Source organism: Fistularia commersonii, chromosome 12 (genome assembly GCF_037954325.1).
Source record: "Fistularia commersonii isolate RoL2024-O1a breed Wild chromosome 12, RoL_Fcom_v1.0, whole genome shotgun sequence".
NCBI classification, from domain to species: domain Eukaryota; kingdom Metazoa; phylum Chordata; class Actinopteri; order Syngnathiformes; family Fistulariidae; genus Fistularia; species Fistularia commersonii.
This window is the reverse complement of record NC_141295.1, coordinates 5,360,455-5,380,577: the sequence shown is the minus strand read 5'-3', so window position 1 is coordinate 5,380,577 and position 20,123 is coordinate 5,360,455. Positions and strand designations below refer to the sequence as shown.

Genomic DNA, 20,123 nt, shown 5'->3' with positions numbered 1-20,123 from the left:
ATCGGACCGGAGCTGCTGCTGTCGTCTCTGTACTGTGCGTTCTGTATGTATGTATGTATGTACGTGTGTGTGTGTGTGCGTGCGCGCGCGCGTGTGTGTGTGTGACATGTAAATTACTGTATGAGTGTGTATAGCGCCCCCCCGCCCCATGCCAATAACCCCCTCCCCTCCTTTGTGCTGTATTTGTACCCCATCGTGCCTATGAATAGACATTGCACTGTTTTGTAGATGGTCATAGTCGTCAGCAGGGGGCTACTGAGCTGAGGGCCGGGGGCGCGGGCGGAGGCCGGGGGCGTCCGAGGACGGAGGAAGTGCACGGGGGGAAAGCAGGAAGTGGGCGGAGCTTGTAAACAAAGAGGCGGCTGTGTGTCCGCCGCCGCCCCCTCTTTTCGCCCCCTCTGGCACCGTCAGGGAGCATCTGAGCTAGTGATGTCACACCGGCTGTTTCGTGGACAGCCAGCGAGTCCTGGAAGCTCAGCTTTAACCCCCCCCCCCCACACACACACACACACACACACACACCTTTCTTATTTACCCCCCACCCTCCAAAAAAAAAAGTGAGAAACGCACCTTAAATCCAAAAAACTGACCAAAGAAAACTGACCCTGCTGAACCACTCGGGACCCCCCAAAACACAGCTGCAGATGCTGCCGTGTGTGTGTGTGTGTGTGTGCGTGCGTGCATGTATGTGTGTGTGTGTGTGTGTAGAAGGCAGTTTTATGGCTGTCGCCATGTTTGCCATCCATCATCCTAAATGCACTTAAAACCATTTCGGATGCGAGTGGAATTCAGTCGGCCTCCCGCCGCTGGAACCCCCCTTCCCCCCTCCTGCGCCCCAAAAAAGGGAAGCGTCCCCCAGCCCTCCTCCTCCACCCCTGACCTGATTATGTAGCGCACCTTCCTGACTTGCAATGACATTTAGACACTTGTAGACTTAGGGAAAATGTTTTTTGTTTTGTTTGCTAGAACCACCACCGCATACACACATATATTTATATATATATGTGTGTGTGGGTGTGTGTGTGTGTGTCCCACGCAGTGGGTGTCGGTCTGGAGCGTGTTGGAATCTGCCTTTTTCTTCTGCGGTCTCTGCTGAAGCTGTAAAGACCAGCCTGTCCGAGGTCTCTAAACGTTGTCGGACGTTAAAAAAGAAAAAAAAAAAAAAAAAAAAAAAAACAAGCGGAGGACCTTCCGATTGCACTGTGGAACGAACAAAAACTACGCACCTTCCCCCGGGGACCCGTCCTCGGACAAAAAAAAAAGACTTTTGGCACCTTTTTCCTGGCTTGTTTTCGGGGCGGTGCTGCTGTAATGGCGAGAAGAAGAAGAAGAAGAAGAAGAAGAAGAAGCAATGCAAACCTGAGGCCTCGGGCTGAAACTGCTGACGCCGCGCCTCCCTGAAGTGCCTGGAGCTCCGAGTCATCGTCGAGCGTGACCTTCGTAACTACTGCGCCGATCTTCTCACCCTCCCGACTTCCTTTTCGCGTTTTCCCACAAAAAACAAAAGTGCCCCCCCCCCCCGTTGCTGTTTCACACGTACCAGCTTTTCTTCCGTTCAAACGAACGGATCGGTCCGAGCCCGCTGGTTTCCGTAACGCCGTTACCCCGATTGTCCGCCTCGCCGTCCCTTTTTTTTTTTTTTTTTTTTAAACCAAAGCCGAGGCGGGAATCTCCCCGACGCGAAGACGAGGCCCATCTGTCCGGAACATATTGAGCCGCCGGCGCCGCCAGTTTCCATGGAGAAGTTTTTTTTTTTTTCGCCGGCGCTTTTCCTCCACCTGTAAAGCTGCGAAAAACTCGACTCTTAACCGCCAGTCCGTCGTCCCGGCGACCTGCAGCTAATCCGGTGAATTATCGAAGCTGCTATGAAAAGGTTTTACTTGAAAAGACTGGACGGATCAATACTGGATTTTCAACCGTATCGATTGATTCTTAAGCCAAAGTGAAGTCGTGAACCCGTGGCGGATCATCGGAATCGGACGTCCGGGCGGATGATTGGAGGGTTTCCAGGTTTCCATGGCGACCGGGGAACAATAGCCGGGTAAACCTACGCCGGTGGGACGCCGCTGACCTCCACCCGCCCTCTCTGCTGCCCCCTATTGGCCGATTCCACTGGCGTCCTGTCCCGTTGTCTCGTCGTAGCTCTCTGGACGTGGCGGCGTCCCAAATGTACCTTCTGAAGACGCCCCAGAAGCTCCGCCTGGAGGTCTGATGGCAGGAAGCCGGAGGTCGACGTCGAAGACCGGGATGCTAACTAGCCTCAGGACGCGCCGCGCTGGAAGCCATTTTTTTTCTTCTTCCCCGTGTTGACATGCAAGAAACCACGAGACGCGTCTGTCAATGCTGTTTTTCCGCGGGTTCGGCGACGGATCCCCCGAAATGTAGCCGGCGACCCCAAACTTCTAAAGAAATCCTCATGCTGTGAACGTTTAACTTGATTCGTCCTTCGCCCCGGGAGGGTCAAAGGTCAAACGGCCTCTCCAGCCCTTCGGGATACAAGCGCCGAGGAGGCACCTTGTGGCTTAAAACCAAAACCGAGCGGCGGGAAAGGGATGGCGCCCCGCGGGGGGGAGGAGACGCAGGCGAGGTCACGACGAATCTCCGGATCGGAAGACGTGCGGAACGACCGCTCGCCGGAGGGAAAACCAAACACAGACTATCAGACATTCCACGAGGCCGTGTCATATAATGTACAGCGACCCCTCCCACCTTCCGCCCCCTTCAATAACCACAGTACTACGTTAATACTTTGGACCTGTTAACACATTATCGCATCTTTATGTACAACTCCTGCGTCTGTAAGCAAACCTTAGTTATTCTAGTGGAAAAACGACAAAAACGCAACGAGAAAGTTAAAAAAAGAAAAAAAAGAATTGGGAAAAAAAAAAAAAAAAAAAAAATACAAGAAGTGCCGTACAAATAGAAGCCTAATATTTTTTGTTTCTGGTTTTGTGTGAGTGTACTGTAAACCTGTATAATGTATATTTTAATATTTATATGCAGCTGTTGTATTAAAGTATATTTTTAAAATAAAAAAAAATGTTTGTGTATTTCCTCGCGTCGCTCTTTCAGAGTTTTTCTTATTTTTCTCAGGTGCCGACCAGGATCTGGTATTATGGGATGCAGAGCGTTGAGCAGCTCAGGGTGAAAACTCAAAACCTATGTATTTAAACCCGCCAATCTTTGTCAACTTTTTGTAAGGTGACCTTGGCTTTAACAAGGTGCCCACAAATACAATTTCATTATTGTTATTGGCCTTTTTGAAGGTTTCCACTTCACTTTCAGCCAAAAAGCAAACTAAAACCGCCGTCACCCCGGCGGACGAGGGGTTTCGACCCTGCAAGCTGTCGGACCCCGAGTCCCCGGTGGGCTTGTGCAGAAAGGATCACGCCGCGGGACCTTCTGTCCGAAACACTGCAGAGCGCCACCAGTGGGCCACAGTCAGCGCCGCAGCCACCACACGGTTGCACTCCGCTGGTGACCGGCGTGCACGCTGGCAGGGACTCCCACCGCCAGATCCAAGTCAAACCGCTTTTGTGTACACAATACCCTCTGCCAGTCAGTCCCCGCCCTCCGCTCCGGGCGCAGATCTGCCCTCGGTGCTGTCTGGCAGAGGGAAGCCGATACAAAGAGCCCCGGCCAGAAAAACAAAAATTTAGAAGGCCACTTGAACCACACTGGTAATCAAAATTCACTTAAACTTTGGGTCGTAAAGTTTTATGCACGTTTTCTTTTCATTATTATTTGGAATGAAAACATGTGGGGTTTGTTAAACTTTGTTTCGGCAAAGGAGGCGCACGTGTTTTGAGCTGCAGCGGAGTGAAGACACGGACCAGGATGGTGTGTGTGTGTGTGTGTACGTACAGTGTGTGCAAGAAAACACAGGTGAACCACCAACTTAATCACATGTTGAATTCCCCTTGCAAGTTTTTTTTTTCTTTCTCCCTTTCTTTTTAATTTTATTTGTCTTTCTATTTATTAAAATATTTCCTTTTACTGTCATTTTTTGTCTAGCATTATGAATTTCTCACAAACCATTAACACTATTAACTTCTGATTACATACAGAACAAATGTCCTTATGTCCTTTGCGTCCTCATCCCTGGTTGTTTCATTGACATTCAGTTCTACCTTGCCATGTTTATTTGTACATATGTATATTTCTGTGTAGTATTTATGTTCAATAAAAAAGAAATAGAAACACAGGTGAGGCAAAAGGTCAAAGGTCACGCACCGTGACCCTTGACCCTTAATTCAATTATCACTTGCTGAGTTTCAGCATCAACCAAGACAAAAATTGTGTTCAAATTAAAAAAAATAATAATTAAACCGATTAATCCCTCATCTAAATTGTGAGTTAAATATACACTTATTGTAGTGAAAAGTCTGAAACAATTTAATTTATGCTAACTATGCAAAGGCAACATTCGACCCGGAACACAACGAACCCCTTCTCTGCTCTCCACCAATCAAATTGGGTCGCTTTCAAGGGTAACCACTATTAGGACGCTGATTGGCTAACAGGCCGCATAGATGCATTCACTGACATTGCGGAAGCCTCGGTGCTACCGTGAAGCTGTATGTTGAAAGTGCTTTAAATAGTATATATTGTGCTTTTATTCTATCCACGTGGGTCTAGTTTGTTATATTTGTGTTTTTTTCACTTCCATTACTCTGTTAATTTCATTATTACTGAATTAGATGGGCGGGGGTACAAAGTCTGTCGGTAAGTAGCTGCCTCTCCCACATTACGAATGCGAACCCAGAATACAGCGGTAGCTAGTCACTAAGTGACTAAGTTATCGTTTTTACCACGTTGATAACATGTTTTATATCAGTGGTTTTTGATCAGCAAACATGTTCCTGGCGATGCAGCCACAGAAAAGTGCCCTCTTCGTGGACAGTGACTACCTGGGGAACTGAGATACCCACATGCTAATGTCTAACAGCGGCGCGGTGAGTCAGCGGTTAGCTTCCGCCCCTAGAAAGCACCCGGATGTGTTAGCAGCTTGCTAACAGCGGAGCTAGGCATCAGAACGCCAAGTAAAAATAAAATACGCGATGGAAAGATTAGTTAAAACGTTTGATTGATTGATTGATTGATTGATTGCTGACTGTATTTTAAACTGGACAGTAAAATGCAAATTAGCGTTAAATCTCACCTCAGAAAGGCTCCATCTTCGCAGGGTGTTATTACCTTTAATGAAACTTGGCCCACATTATATTTTCTAAAATGTTTCCACCACGTATTTTAAATACATATGTCTTTATGTATAAGTCTAATGTTAGGTTTGACTGAGATATATGAAGAAGTCTAATTCCTGAATGAGTGTATTGTTGGATTATGAGGTAGTTCCAGGCTTACTGCTGCCTGTCAGCCAGACCTGAGGGCAGAAGTACACCCATCTGCTCTGGCATCGTGGATGAACACAAAGGACAAGAATCTGCTCTTGATTGAAAAATAAGTCCCTTTATTGGTCTGGAATCACATTGAGGTCAAAGGTTACGAGACTGGTCCTGGTCTTCCGCCCCCGTCTGCCACCGCAGGGGGTTCACAGATGAGACGCCGCTGTCGCCGAGCGTCAGGGAATGGCGAGCAGGCGAATAGACGTGCGCCGACAGCTTAACGGAAATAATGTCAGCGCCGATCGAGTCGGACCGGAGCGAGAGACAAGACAGACTGGCATGTTTTTTTAACCGTAGACAACACACACTGCCTCCTCTTTTCAATGTACGGTTGAACACACACGCCGGCACCAAGGAGCAGGTTACGTAACGGGCTTTGCTTTAAAAGCGGCCCAGATTCGACGGCGACGGTTTGAATCCTTCCCGCCGCAGGAATGGATGCAGTTTGTGTACAGATGAGGACGTCTCAGGAAGCTTTAACAGGCGCGACTCAGACACCCGTCCACGTCGTCACGGTCACGCGCAGATGTAAACACTGCCTACCGGGTAAAATCTGGCTATTTTTACCTACTGGTGTCTTCTGAATAGCCTTCAGGTTAGCATCTGCTCATGATCATTCAAGTATCTCAGGAGGACGGACCGGGGCGGAGCGGGCCACCATCCGGTCCTGGACGGAGGGGGGATACTATCCCTTCAGTCAAATACATAGAACGTCCTGAGGAGAGATCTCTGGTGCCTTCATGGAGTCTGTTGGGATGCATTTGAAGGGCAATCTGGTTTGAACAGCAGGGGACGGATCAGGGAAGGTTGGGGTCATGTTGTGAAATCACCTGAATGCCTCTCATACAGGAAATTATGTACAAACACACACACAGAGTCTCACACACACACAGAGGTGGGACAAACCACTCCGAGAGACACGCCTGTCCGACTCACAACAGTGGTTCAGTCCAGTTCTGCAGAGATGATTGGTTTGTTCCTGAGTTGTGTGGAGGTGGAGGCGGGCGAGCCGACCGCCGCTAACACGCCACGTTCACATTCCCTGGTGTAGGAGCTGCAGCGCAGTTCACCGAGGAGGAGGAGGAGGAGGAGACGGGGGGATCCGGATGGCCTCCTCAGGGCAGGAGGGCCTCCCCCTCCTCGACCCAGAGGAGGTTCAGGGCCTCGGCCTGCCGCTGCTCCCGCTGGTGGATCCTCCGCAGGCGCAGGATGTAGAGCAGGATGGCGAGCAGCACCACCAGGATGCAGAGGGAGAACAGGTGGTGGTTGTAGACGAAGGAGGAGCGCAGCCAGCTGGGGTGGTTCTGCCGCAGCGCCTCCTGCTGCAGGTCCCTGGGGACGACAGGACGCCGTATGTTTAACAGCTTCATCAGGACTGACCTGCTGCGGATGAGGGCAGTAGCAGTTTCCCCTACAGTCTGGCTTAAAATCCACCAGAAAGCAGAAATCCTGATGGTCCGGAGCTCACCTGAGAGGCAGGAAGCGGGTCTTGTACAGGATGGCCCCCAGGGTCCACTGGACCTCCTTGTCGTAGACCTGCTGGGCCGTCTTCAGGCTCCGGTAGTTCTTGGGGAACCGGAACCCAGAGTGTAACACCTCATACATCCAGGCGGACTTGAAGCACTGATACCTTGGAGGTGATATTCACAAATAGAAGTCTAAAAGTGTTTTAAAAAAAGCTCAAAAAAAAAAAATTAGGAACCTACTTGAGTCTGCTGTTGTCGGCCTGCTGAGAGAACAGCTTGTTGTCCAGGCGCTGCTTCAGCGTGGACCACTTGGTGGCGCAGTAGTCCTGCGGGGACAAGAAGTCGCCGTCAGCGCCCGACAGGAACGCGCTAACGGCGGCGTGTCTGCGGCGTTAGCGGTTACCGTGGCAGCCTGGGCGTACTTCTGGCTGTCGTACTGCCCGCCCATCCGCAGCACGTCCTCCATGCAGTAGTAGAACTCGGAGAACCCGTAGAACTCGCTGTTGCTGAAGTTGATGGGAGCCTGCCGGAGGTTCACAGGGAGGGTTATCTGGGCGCCCCGCCGGCGGCTGAGAGACCCACCACCCCCCCGGAGCCCGCTGTACCTGGTAGACGCTGCCTGCGGACATGGTGCCGTTGCGAAGGCCCAGGAAGGGCCGGAGGTCGTCCCGGCAGCGGGGCCAGTCCCCCAGGCCCCTCAGGTACAGGGTGCGGTTTTCCCGGACCGCCGTGTCCGACAGACCCGGCGGCAGGCAGGGGTCCAGATAGGGCTTGTCCTCGCTGAGGCCGGTCAGTGCGGTCAGGAACCTGCTCCGACACGGGGAGAACGTCAGACGGGAACCGCCGAGGAGGAGCGGCGGGGCGGCTTCGAGGGCGCGACCTGTTCTTGGCCAGCGTGTCGTTGAGCAGCCGCTCGTAGTAGCGCGTCCTGGCCATGTTGCCTCCGAAGCCCAGGAAGGTGGTGACGTAGACCCGGTACACGTGCTGCGTGTGATCCACGTCGCAGCCCAGGTTGAACTCGGCCAGGACGCTCTTCCCCGCCTCCTCCTGGAAGCGGCGATGTTCCGTTATTGATCTTTTATCAGCTCTAATAATTACTAGATGTTGATAGCCGCTATCTCAGGAGCTTCCATGACCACCGGCTGTTCTCTTACCTCCTGCGGCGAGCTGAAGGTGACGGCGTTGGGCACCTCGTAGGCGATCTGCAGCGAAGCCCCGCCCATGTCCATGATGCCCACGGTGCGCCGCCGGCTGATTGGCTGCTGGCTCTGGGAGTTGGTGGTGACCTCCACGGTGGCGTCCTCTGAGGAGCGCAGACAAACAGCTTCTTGGTGGCGCCGTCCGCAGATATTGGCACGCCGCGTGCGGTCACCCCTTCACACTCACCCTCGTCGGCGTGGTCGAAGCGCCCCAACACAAAGTTGATCCCGATCCAGGCGTACACTCCTTCAGGGAGCCATGAACACACACACACACAACCGCGGTCAGAACGTTCCGCATCACTCCTGGACAGTGAGAAAGCGTGCAGAGAAACTAGAACGTTCCCTCACCCTCCTGTTTCCCAGAGATGACCTCAGCATGGGAATGAGAGAACAGGAAGTCGAACTCCAGAGGGACGTCGGTGACCAGGTCCTCCAGGATGGCAGCCTGCTGGCTACACACACACACACACACACACACACATATGGTCAGGACTTTTAACACACACGTAAGATATCGTGTTAATGTAACTTCATTGGTACATTCACAACTATTAGTGAAATCCTTTGAAATGTTTAATTCTTAACAACCTGTAAACACAAGGCTGTAGATGCTAACGTTGTTAAGCTACCTCCTAGCGAGGCGTCCCATGCTCTGAATGTCCTTTGCAGACCTTAATCCTGAAAAGACTCAGACAGACGGCGCCCGACCTCCACCCCGTGAGGATGGAGGTAGCTACGTGCTATGCTAAATGCTAGCGATCCCAGACGCCTGCGCCCGCTGAGGGTGGAGACGCGGGGCGTTGGCACCCCCTGCTGTACGAACCACAGCTCCACGTCCTACCTGTCGGGCAGCAGCCTCATGCCCGCCGTGCACAGGATGTAGAGCGGCGTCTCCTTGTGTTTGCCTGGCGGGACGTGGGCGGCGGCGAAGCTGAGGAGAGGCTGGAGGTAGTTGCTGGCCTGCGTGGGCGTCCTCGCCAGGGTGGAAATTCCTGAAACGGTCAGACAGCTGATCAGATTCCAGGCTTGGAGTCTGAAACCCTGTTTTTGGAAAAGGAGCCAGACCGGAGCTGCAGGCCCGCTCACCGGGTTTGATCTTCTTCACCACGGGCTTGCGCTCGCGGTCCCTCATCTGCCTGATGTCCAGCAGGGTGTGGGGGTTGCCGTTGTGGGGCGGCCAGTAGTAAACGAAAACCCGCGAGCCGCTGCTGCCGCAGTCCACGACGATCCCGTAATTCAGCGCCGGGTTGAGAACGTCGGTGGCCTCCATGAACTCCACGCCAGACAGGAACCTGACGGGGGCGGAGACGTGACGTGAGCCGCCGGAGGTCGGACAGGGCGCCTACTGACGTCGGCCCTGGACGATGAGGTGAGTGTGTTCAACTCCTACATCTGGGGGGTGGCGTTGCCATGACAACCTCATGTCACATCACATTACAGAAGCTTTTCTGCCTGATCTGATCCCAGAGGAGAGAACGACCACATCTCCTTTGACATGATAAGATAAGATAAGAACAACTTTATTTATCCCGAAGGAAATTGTTGTGCCAGAGTTTCAAGCAAAATCATAACAATAATAGATAATAGTAGGAGGGAGGGAATATAAGAAATACAATAAAATTTAAATTGTCATGGTCAAGGCTATCAAGTGTTTTAAGGTCTTAAGTACAAAGATTTGAAGATTCCCTGTGGCTGAGGGAAGATGAATGAAAAAGTCTGATAGCCTCAGGTAGGAAAGACAGATGTTCAGTGTGGATGCCAAACCTCTGCAGTGCGCGCGCACACACACACACACACACACACACACACACACACACACACACACACAGTCATCTCAGCTGTCACACATGCGGTGATTCTCACCCCGTCCTCCTCTCAGATAAGATATCGCCCTGTGCTGACATGACGACCAGAACCCTTTCTTCCAGGAAATGCTATGTTCAGGGGGAATCGACCACGGGAAATTAGGACGGCGGGTCCACTCACTTGTTGAAATGAGCGTGGGGCCGCCTCTGGGGGCCCCACAGCTGCTTCTGGTTGGTGCCCAGGAGGAGGAGGGCCGAGGGGAGGACGAGGAGCAGCAGCAGCAGCAGCAGCCTCTGCCTGGGAGCGCAGCCCAGCAGCAGCCGAGAGCCGCCGCAGTACCAGGAGGCCGGCAGGCAGGAGAAGGTGATCCTGGTGGAGGAGACACACAGTCAGTCTGACACACTATGACTTGCACGGATGCTCATATATGAACGGAATTGGATATCGAAACGCGTGTGAGCTCCCTTCCACTTCTTGTTTTTTGGAGGAAGAGTTGTGTGTGTGTGTCAATGCTGGAATCTCCCAGCGGCGATCGCGGTATAACTTGTGCTTCGCCACCGCATGACATGCACCTCCTCGGGAGCTCACAGGCCCGGCAACGTCAGCCCTCCGCGCCGCGAAAGACAGTGGTCGAGTGGGTTCGCTACCTGGCCATGACTCCACGTCACCGTGGTCACCTCATGGTGCCGGGGGGTCGGACCGGGGTCGCCTTAATCTGCACCGAGGGAGAAAAACAACAGAGTATTAAGGGGTGAAACTCACAAGTTGAAACCATTTTAAAGACACTTCCCCGCTCTTTCTTGTTTACTCTTTTGGTGTGTTACTTTCATAGAAATGGAGATTGTTAATGTTGGGCTACTATTCATTAATGGCCTCCTTATCAGAGTGAGGGATTTGCAGCACAGCCTGATAAACACATAACTTATTAACCGACCGTGAAGGCGCCATGTGACCACAACACCTGTGTGGTAAACCGCTGGGAAAGTAACGTAGTTACATTGTATCTTAGCCTAGATTACTTTTCTTTAGCGGGTACTTAACAGCAGTATAACTGATCTGTCTCGGAGGTCCGGTCATAGAAACACACCCCGAATTGCTGGACGCACAGAAAAATAAGATTTATTATTGTTAAGCTAGCACGCCGGCTAACGCCAGCAGCTGGAGTCCGAATGCTAACGTCACCTAGAGAAGCAGCTCCATGGTCCGACGCGCCGAGACCGCTTGTTCCTTCCGCGGAATAAGAAAAACAAATAAACACGTCCCGTCCTGCGGGGTTTCGGCCACGGGAGTCGGTCGTGGACGATGGCGGCGAGCCGGCGAAGAGGAGCGGGCAGGTCGGATCAAACTCCCCCCGGAGGGATCCGCCGGGCTTCCGGTCTGCGTGACGTCATTACGTCATAGGACACGTAGCGGCGGCAGCTTGTGACGCGTTCACGTACTGTGGGATATTTCACTGTCAGGTTCATTTATTCCCGGAACTTTTTGGGATCGGCTTTAAGTGTGACTTATGAAGGCAGGCGTGTGAGAGGAAACACCGGCCGGGACGCGAACCGTTAAAGGTGTGTTCAGGGACCCATTTGTAGAGCTGTTGGACGCAACTTCCCTCAGGTGAGTTTCGCAAGCGGAAGTGGTGGAGATCATTGACTAATTAGCGGGGCGTTTATCCCGCACCGTCCCGTAAACACGGGGGCAGGAGTCAAAACACACTTTCCCCATCTCCTTTCTGCACTTTGACAGTAGGTGAAGAAAAGCCTTTAGGCAAACTAGTGTAGTTGTAGATTTTTTTTTTTTTTTATGGGTGTGCAACGTCTCTGCCGAAGAAACCGGTCGAAAACATCGCGAGATTGACAAACTGCGACCACGGGGATAATCGTAACATCGAGGGCCCACAGATTGAAAAAAAAAAAACTTGTTGTAAACTCGATAAAGTCCAAGCAATATAAGCGATGTGTTTACATCTGCATGACGCAGTCTTACCAAACAAGCCCCGCCCACTTCCCCACCTCCCCTCAGCTTCACCAATCGTAAAGCCCAGCAATGATTGACAGTCACGGTGTCCAATCAGCGGGTACCTCCACTTCCTGGAACGTCCTGATGCCCAGCCCCCGTATAAGCACATTTTCCCGGCTCAACCCGCCACAATCTGCCCGCTCGGCGGTGGTGGGCTCCATCCTCCCGGGAAGACGACACCGACGGGACGCCCGCCGTTTCTCCACCGCGCTCGATCCGCCGGCGAATGGAAGTGGGCGGTTTCTTGTCCGATCGGACGTCTATGGAAACCCCGCGGGTCGACAGCCGGGTCACAGCAGCTACAGCCGGGGCAGAGATCCGATGGTTGCGCAGCAGGCTTATGGACCCCACCGGAGGATTTGTCGAGACTCCGTCGCCGAGGGAGCCGGACGCCCCCCCGGCGGTGCCTCGGCCGTCGCCGGACACGGAGGCGGACGTGGACTACGAAGGGCTGCCCCAGGGAGCAGCCACCGGCACTCACATGTTGGCAGGATCCGTGGCAGGGATCATGGAGCACTGCCTCATGTACCCCGTCGACTGCGTCAAGGTATCCGCCCCGACAGCCTCCGCACACCGGGTCGTGTTTGCGAAAATCCCGTTTACCGCCGCGCTTTGCGCAAGTCGCCGGTTGCATAAAGTTGTAGCCGGGGTAGGCCGCGACTGGAGCCTGAGCTCGGCTAGCCGTGAGCTACAGTGGGTAACCTTGCTAACAGAGGTCAGTTAACTAACTTAACTAGCGTTACGTAAAACGGAAAGCTCGCCAAAACCGCCGGTGAGAGCGTGGATTCGGACCCGGGTGGGTTCCCCGGTGGTGGACCGGCCTCCGGTACCGGTGCTCGGAGTTAGAAGACCTTTCTGAGTTGTTCTTTGACAGTCCCCGCTTCTCCTCTGCGAGCTAGCGCCGGCAAGCTTAGCCGCTAGCTTGAGGGTGCTAGCGGCTAAGAATTACATTAAACACTCATAACCACGTCCGAAAATATATACATATATGTCACTTTTATAACTTAACTGTTACGTGAACGCATCACGCATGGATGATGCGTTCACGGACCCGGCTCTCCTCCTCCAGACTTTTCATAACTTCCCGGATCTTCAAAGTGATGCAACTACAAATTCTTGACCAGAAACAATTGTAAACATTATATTTTTATGGGATATTTATGATCAGTGTGAGCTTGACGTTCAACCAGGGGGGGGACCTCGCAGAAGCTTGAGTTTGTTAATGATTAAAATCAAAGGATGAACGATTTTCCGGTGCATCTGCAGGAGGTTAATGTATAGAGGAGTCCAGATAAAGGCAGATGGGATGAAGCAACCTGAAGTTCCTGCTTCACTTATATAACTTCCAGAATCTCATGGGTCATCATGTTGCTGGTATCTCGCACTTCCTCGTGTCTACTAGAGATGTCAGTCCCGGAGTCGGATCTGCCGGGTCACGACGCTCCAAGGGGAACTTTACAGATTCAACTCGAGTCATTTGTTAGTGAAATAATGAGGGAATGAAAGGATCACGGGGAAAATCCAGTCCTTTGACCCGCTGACCTCACCGGCCCAAATAAACCCCGGGATTGCCTCATCCCCGCACCCGCCTTCTTGCTCCGTGGCGTCCCCCGGCGGCAGCGCCAACCAGCAGCTGTGGCGCAAACCTGCTGCTTTCACGAGGTGTGTGTGTTTGTGTTTAACCCGGTCTGAATTCTCCACTTGTATTTTTTTGCCTCTTGAGCAAGGCAGTCTGAACTGGCTGCAGCTTTCCTTTTACTGGAAATAATGGTGTGTGTTAAGCGGAGGGAGGGGGTCTTTTCCAGTAAGTAAAACTGAAAGTTCAGACAAATTGGGAGCAGAAAGTAAAGAAAGGCCTCCTTTGTTTCCTCCCTCTGTTTTTTTTTTTTTCCTCAGAATGTCGTGACTGGACGTAAACCCCGCGGTCCAAGTCGCGGGCGGCGCCGTTCCGTGGAGAGAAATCATCAGAATGTAGATCTGAAAATCACATTGGCGTGCAGAAGCTCCAGGAAGTGTCGGGTCGTTTTTCCGGGAATCAATCGGCGGAATAAACTTCCTTGATTCGTGGAGGTTCTCGGTCGTCCGGGTCACGGCTAATTCTTGTCGAAATTTTTTCGGCGTGGCAACCGGACCTGAATGTCTTCACTCAAAGACGTCTCACGCATCTGTTGACGTCTTCACATCCAGTTGCCGCCACAAAATTTCAACAAACTTCCTCAATGTTCACGGACGGGTTGTTTTTTTCCGATCATTAATCCGAGAAGCAGGAAGTGGGTGTGACGTTTGCGAGAATGTCGATGATGTCAGGAACCGACTTCCGGCAGCTTGACGCGGTTTCATTTCGTCCAAAATGAAAGCTAGAAGGTCACGTATTCTTAAGATAATCCACAGGTGAAACACGCAGGAAGTGTGATAATCCCGCGTTTTCTTAACTTGAAATCCCGGTGTTTCTCGCTGAACCTTCCCGGCACCGGCTGTGAATAAACACAACGGCCGCCGGTGACTCGGCACATTCCAACGACCTGAATGATGTTTTACTAGGAGGGGGTTTCCGGGCGAGAACGCAGAAGACAAATGCGTCCCGTCTGTTGACGTAACGCCCGCGAGGTGTGGAAAATTTTAGGATTGCACCATTTCTGCGGCTCGGGGTCGGATCCCGGGCGGCACGCGATCGCGCCGTTAGCCACGGATGGACCCACGAAGGTTCTGGAACCTTCCTGTGACAGAAAGGAGGCCCGGCGATGGTGGTTCTACCACCTTCCTGCTTCTGATTTCCACCTTTTGTCTCCATCCAGACCCGCATGCAGAGCCTGCAGCCGGCGCCCGGCGCCCGCTACCGCAACGTGATGGACGCCTTGCGGCAGATCGTGCGGACGGAGGGCGTGTGGCGCCCCATCCGGGGCGTTAACGTGCTGGCGGTCGGCGCCGGTCCGGCCCACGCCCTCTACTTCGCCTGCTACGAGAAGATCAAGTTCTCCCTCAGCGACGCCATCCATCCCGGAACCAACAGCCACTTTGCCAACGGTAAGAACGCCGCACCTTTTCATGCGTCCGGTGAAGATGCGGGGGTTCGTCTTTAACTTCCTGTCCGGCGTGCGTGTGTCGTGCAGGTGTGGCCGGCTGCATGGCCACGGTGATCCACGACGCCATCATGAACCCCGCTGAAGGTAAACACGCCGCCTCCTTGTTTCCCGGGTTGTGATTCCACTGTCTGACCACTAGAGGGCGCCAGAGAGTCAATCTACACGAGTGTTTGCTCGTTATTACCATAGTTTGTAGATTTTATTAATAATGCATTATTAAGACAAAAAAACTCATACCTAAGTGGACAGTGACTAATTCAAACCTACTTATTGGTTTTTGGCCATTAGTCAGGGCTCATCATACCATCGCTGCATTTTTTTAATCAAGAGTAATTTACGTTTTTCAACGTTTGATAGCATTCGTGAGGTTTTTTTGTCAGTAGGTGACAGATTTCTGTGAATTTGGCACTTTGTAGACGAGATAGGGTTACTGGGTTTAGTGAATCCACCCCCTTAACACGTTCATGTTCTTTTTGTTTTTGCTCTGTTCTGACTTTATCCAACTATTTAACATGATTCAATTTTTTGCATCATTTAATAAATACTGTAAACGTTGGCAGTCTCATGAACTTGTGTAGTACTGGTGGTGTTTTGCCCACACTTTCTTTTTTGCGGGGGTTTATTTTGTAAAATCAGACACCAAGAACAGGCATTTCACATTGAAATGCAAGTTATAGTGTTTTAATTTTCTTTTTTTTTTTTTTGTCTTGCTATCTTCCGTCTTTCTATTTCTATTTCTATTCTTATTTCCTTTGTTTGACATTATGACTGTTACGTTGCTGTGACGAAGGAATTTTCCCTATTCAAACATCAATAATTTTTTATATCAGAATAGAGGATTTGCTGGTGAAACCGAGTCTTTATTAGATTTATAACAATTAAGCATCAGCGCTCCACTGATCTTGCCCTCCCACCCTGTTTTCTTGCTCCCTCTCATCCCAAAACACATTGACAGAAGTCATAGCGTAATTACCTAGAAGTTATACTAGTTTCCGTTGTTTTAATGCATAGTGTATATATAATGAACCACCTGAGATTCATGAAGAAAAGTCAGTGCAATTTCAACCACACTGTGCTACTCCGTTGTGTCTTCTCAGTTCTCGGTGAATTTTCGTTGTATTTTTCGCCACGTCGAGTCTCGTGGTGGCACAGAAACTCGCTGCATCCACGCCGAGCGAACGGGTTTCTTATTAGCCTCAACCAACAAAGAAGAACCCTACACTCCAAGTTTCCTCTTTTTTGACAACATCTTGCTGCTGAGGGTGCAGGTTTATTTCTAAAAATAAGTAAAAATGCTATTTACAAACCCGGAAGCTGCATTGCTGCCGGCAGCTGCAGGTTGTGAGTCACACGGCGTTGCGCCGTGATGCTAACACTGATTAAACAGTGCAAGCCTAGCAGGCAATATAGGAACTGCATTTTTGATTTTAAAAAAGTGGTCCATTATTTTTATATATTTTTTCAAATTGTAGATTTATTCCACAGGCTGGATTGGACCTTCAGAAGGCCGTACGTCTGACACCCTGGAGCCAAACAGTACCGCGGGGTCGTTCCAGTAGATTAGAGAACAGGCTGAACACGTGTCTGCTATGTTATTCAGATAACATTAGCATAAACAAACTAGCATAACAAGTTTACCAACCTCTCCATCTCACTCCAAATAACTAAACCCAGTGAGTTTGTCATCCTGGGTGTCACTTCTGAGCAACAACGGAGGTCGACGGTTTTCGAGACCTGGTTTTTTGTTCTGACGCTGCATGAACGTTGTAGCTGACAGTCGGCGGGAATGTTTAGTAGCGACTGCTAGCTTCCTTATCACAGTTCCACGCTGGAATTCCTGAGAACATTCCTTCACAAATGTTTTTAAAATCAGTCTGCAAGCACCTGAGTAGAAGCCTCAGGACGGGCAAACCGTGAAAAATAGTCTGAAAAGTGTTTGTTTTGTATTTATATACCGTATTTTTCGGACTATACGTCGCTCCGGATTATACGTCGCACCAACCAAAAATGCATAATAAAGAACGAAAAAAACATACATAAGTCGCACTGGAGTCTAAGTCGCATTTTGGGGGGGGGATTTATTTAATAAAATACAACAACAAGAACAGACATGTCATTTAAAATTTTAATGACGAACAATTTAAAATAAAAATAGAATAGAGGCAACAACAGGCTGAACGATATGCTTACATTACGTGACACAACTGAGAAAGTGCGTGGTATGTTAATATAACATACTAACAGTTATTCCGATAACTATAGCATAAATAACATGATAAGAAGTTTACCAAAACCATCCGTGTCACTCCAAATACCCACTAACTAAAATCCCATGACATCTTCATCCTCGGTGTCACTTCTCATCACCTCCGCTAACTCCGGAGGTAGAAGATGCGGCGCTTCCTCTTCTACGTCACTTAGACTCATCGTCACTTCCGGTTCCAACTATTCCAGCCTTTCTGAATCCTGCCAGAACGGTTTCGGTCGTCACCGAAGCCCATGCTTTTTCCATCTGTTCAATAACTTCCACCAAAGTTGCACGGCGCATTCTTTCCTCTAGCTGTGGCCGCCTAGCTTTTAGCCCGCGATTGGCTTTTTTTGTTGTCGTCATTTCAGTTCGAGTTACCTCCGCTTTTCGCCCGTTTCTTACAAGCGTCTCGCTAACTCCAAACTTTCTCTCTGCAGCTCGATTACTGTTTTCTGCATATTTTACTACTTGCAGCTTGTAATCAGCAGAATACGATTTCCTTTTTGGTGCCGTTTTTGTGAAGTTCTTCATTAATGTTGAAATTATTATCACAGGCCTATAGCGCCCTCTTGTGGTTCAGTGTGAAAATAACATGTGAAATGATAGACGGGTACCGGTAATAATGTGTTAATGATTTCACACTTAAGTCGCTCCAGAGTATAAGTCGCACCCCCCACCAAACTATGAAAAAAAACGCGACTTATAGTCCGGAAAATACGGTATGCAAGTGTGTGTGTGACCAGATTGTGTTGTTTCCTCAGTGGTGAAGCAGCGCATTCAGATGTTCAACTCCCCGTACCGCGGCGTGCTGGACTGCGTGGGCGCCACGTTACGGCAGGAGGGCGCGGCGGCCTTCTACCGCAGCTACACCACCCAGCTGACCATGAACGTGCCGTTCCAGGCGCTCCATTTCATGACCTACGAGTATCTCCAGGAGCTCCTCAACCCGCACAGACAGTATAACCCTTCCTCCCACGTGGTGTCCGGGGCGCTGGCCGGCGCCCTGGCCGCCGCCGCCACCACCCCGCTGGACGTGTGCAAGACACTTCTCAACACGCAGGAGGCCCACGCCGTCCACCTGATCCAGGCCCAGCCCGCCGCCGCCGCCGCCGCCGCCACCGCCGCGGGAAGCCGCCACATCTCCGGGCTGGGCGAGGCTTGTCGGACGGTGTACCGGATGGGCGGCGTGCCGGCGTTCTTCAAGGGCGTCCAGGCCCGGGTCATCTACCAGATGCCCTCCACCGCCATCAGCTGGTCCGTCTACGAGTTCTTCAAGTACATCATCACCAAGCGCCAGCACGAGAGGCGTCTCCGTGGCGACGCTGACAAGTAGGACGACTCGCCGCCGATCGGAAAAGCGCCGGATATCGGATCCCGGGGTCGGAGAAGACGGATCTCCGTGTCGGAGAAGAAACCCGATCGGGAAAAGCCGGAAACACCTGAGCTCTTTCGGCCAGCCTCCGCTCCGAACGCCCAAAAACGCGATTTCATTTCTAGATTTCTATTTCCCGATCTCCCGACGTCCAGGTTAGCGGGTCGCCTTTTGAATCCAGCGGGAGAAAGTTCTAGACGCATCCACTCTGGTTTGGAGCCGCAGGTCCGAATCGACGTAGAGTCAGGTGACCCCGCCCCTTCGGCCTAAGCCCCGCCCCTCAATCTAAGCCCCGCCCCCTCAACACTGCACTTCTGTACAGTTTTGTTTTAGACGCTTATGCAAGAGGCCGAGCCCCCCCTCCGCTCTGCAAGAACCGCGGTTCAGTTTGGGTTCGGACCGCTCGGGCGGGCGGGAGGGGTTCTGTCGGAACGGCTTCCGGATGTTTCTTCTCGCGACACAGTTTTAACGCACAAACGTTTCCGCCCCCTACGGGTGGAACCCGGTTCCACGGGAGAACCGGCCGGTTCCCCCTCGGGTTCGTTTCTGTCTCGGAAACGCACAAAGATAATTTACTTCAGGAAGTAAACGAACCCGCGGGAGAAGCCGGGCCGGTTCCCCGCCGGAGAACCAAAGATCCGCTAGCAATAGATTAGCATCGGAAGGAGGAGGAGGTGGCTCATGTGAACATTCCGGTCCGGTTTTTCTTTTTTTGAGAAAGCGAAGCATGTATTTTGTGAAATGTAAATAAAGAACGGCAGCTCCTCGCAGAAGCAGGGTCTTCTCTTGGCGCTGAGGCTCCGGCCGCCGAGAGGAAAACACACTCCCTGGTCCTGTCCTCCTTTCTCATCCCTTCTTCTCCAGGTTGTCCATCTGCCTGCAGGTATGTCAGTTCCACTTCTCGCCACTAGGGGGCGCACTTTCTGACACACACCAGAATCACTGGTTTCTAAGGGGGTATTGATTATTGGGGAGAAGATCCACGATCACCTGGTGAAATATACCAAAGATGCAGTATTTGCTTTGACAAAATAGTACAGATGCAGAATTTGTATAGAAAATATACTAAAGATGCAGTATTTGATAGGAAAACATGCTAAATATGCAGTATTTGCTGTGACAAACTATTACAGATGCAGTATTTATTAGGAAAATAAACTGAAGATGCAGCATTTGCTACGAAAAAGTTTTCTGTTTGAAAAATATACTAACGATGTATTTGGTAGGAAACTAAAAAGATGTTGTATTTGCAAGGAAAATATACCAAAGATGCAGTATTTGCTTTGACAAAATACTACAGATGCAGAATTTGTATAGAAAATATACTAAAGATGCAGTATTTGATAGGAAAACATACTAAAGATGCAGTATTTGATAGGAAAATATACTAAAGATGCGGTTTTTGTTTGGAAAAATACATTAAAGATGTAGTATTTGCTTGGAAAGTATACTAAAGATGCAGTATTTGCTTTGACAAAATACTACAGATGCTGTATTTCAATAGGAAGTATACTAAAAATGCAGTATTTAC

At 50.8% G+C, this 20,123-nt stretch overlaps 3 protein-coding genes across 8 annotated transcripts in view; 2 read left to right on the top strand and 1 right to left on the bottom strand.

Annotated features, from left to right (window-relative positions):
• Window positions 1–3,040, top strand: part of LOC147228467 (uncharacterized) — a 16,473-nt gene extending 13,433 nt beyond the window's left edge. For all 6 annotated transcript variants that reach the window (XM_086156590.1, XM_086156595.1, XM_086156596.1 and 3 more), the window contains one exon: window positions 1–3,040. This exon is cut by the window's left edge and continues 229 nt beyond it. The gene's annotated coding sequence lies outside the window, so the exon portion shown is untranslated.
• A 2,409-nt stretch (window positions 3,041–5,449) lies between these two features.
• On the bottom strand, window positions 5,450–11,258 carry LOC147228466 (ectonucleoside triphosphate diphosphohydrolase 7-like). Its single transcript, XM_086156587.1, has 14 exons — window positions 11,062–11,258; window positions 10,527–10,594; window positions 10,060–10,248; window positions 9,160–9,365; window positions 8,915–9,065; window positions 8,422–8,525; window positions 8,258–8,317; window positions 8,026–8,174; window positions 7,752–7,918; window positions 7,477–7,678; window positions 7,275–7,394; window positions 7,112–7,197; window positions 6,874–7,035; window positions 5,450–6,737 (listed from the first exon to the last, which is right to left on the bottom strand). Exons 2-14 carry the CDS (start codon window positions 10,532–10,534, stop codon window positions 6,521–6,523), a joined length of 1,821 nt encoding a protein of 606 aa, XP_086012713.1. The 5' UTR covers window positions 10,535–10,594; window positions 11,062–11,258; the 3' UTR covers window positions 5,450–6,520.
• A 739-nt stretch (window positions 11,259–11,997) lies between these two features.
• On the top strand, window positions 11,998–19,415 carry LOC147228465 (mitoferrin-2-like). Its single transcript, XM_086156588.1, has 4 exons — window positions 11,998–12,436; window positions 14,685–14,913; window positions 15,000–15,056; window positions 17,982–19,415. The coding sequence occupies exons 1-4, from the start codon at window positions 12,116–12,118 to the stop codon at window positions 18,551–18,553; spliced, it is 1,179 nt and encodes a 392-aa protein (XP_086012714.1). The 5' UTR covers window positions 11,998–12,115; the 3' UTR covers window positions 18,554–19,415.
• Window positions 19,416–20,123: the final 708 nt, after the last annotated feature.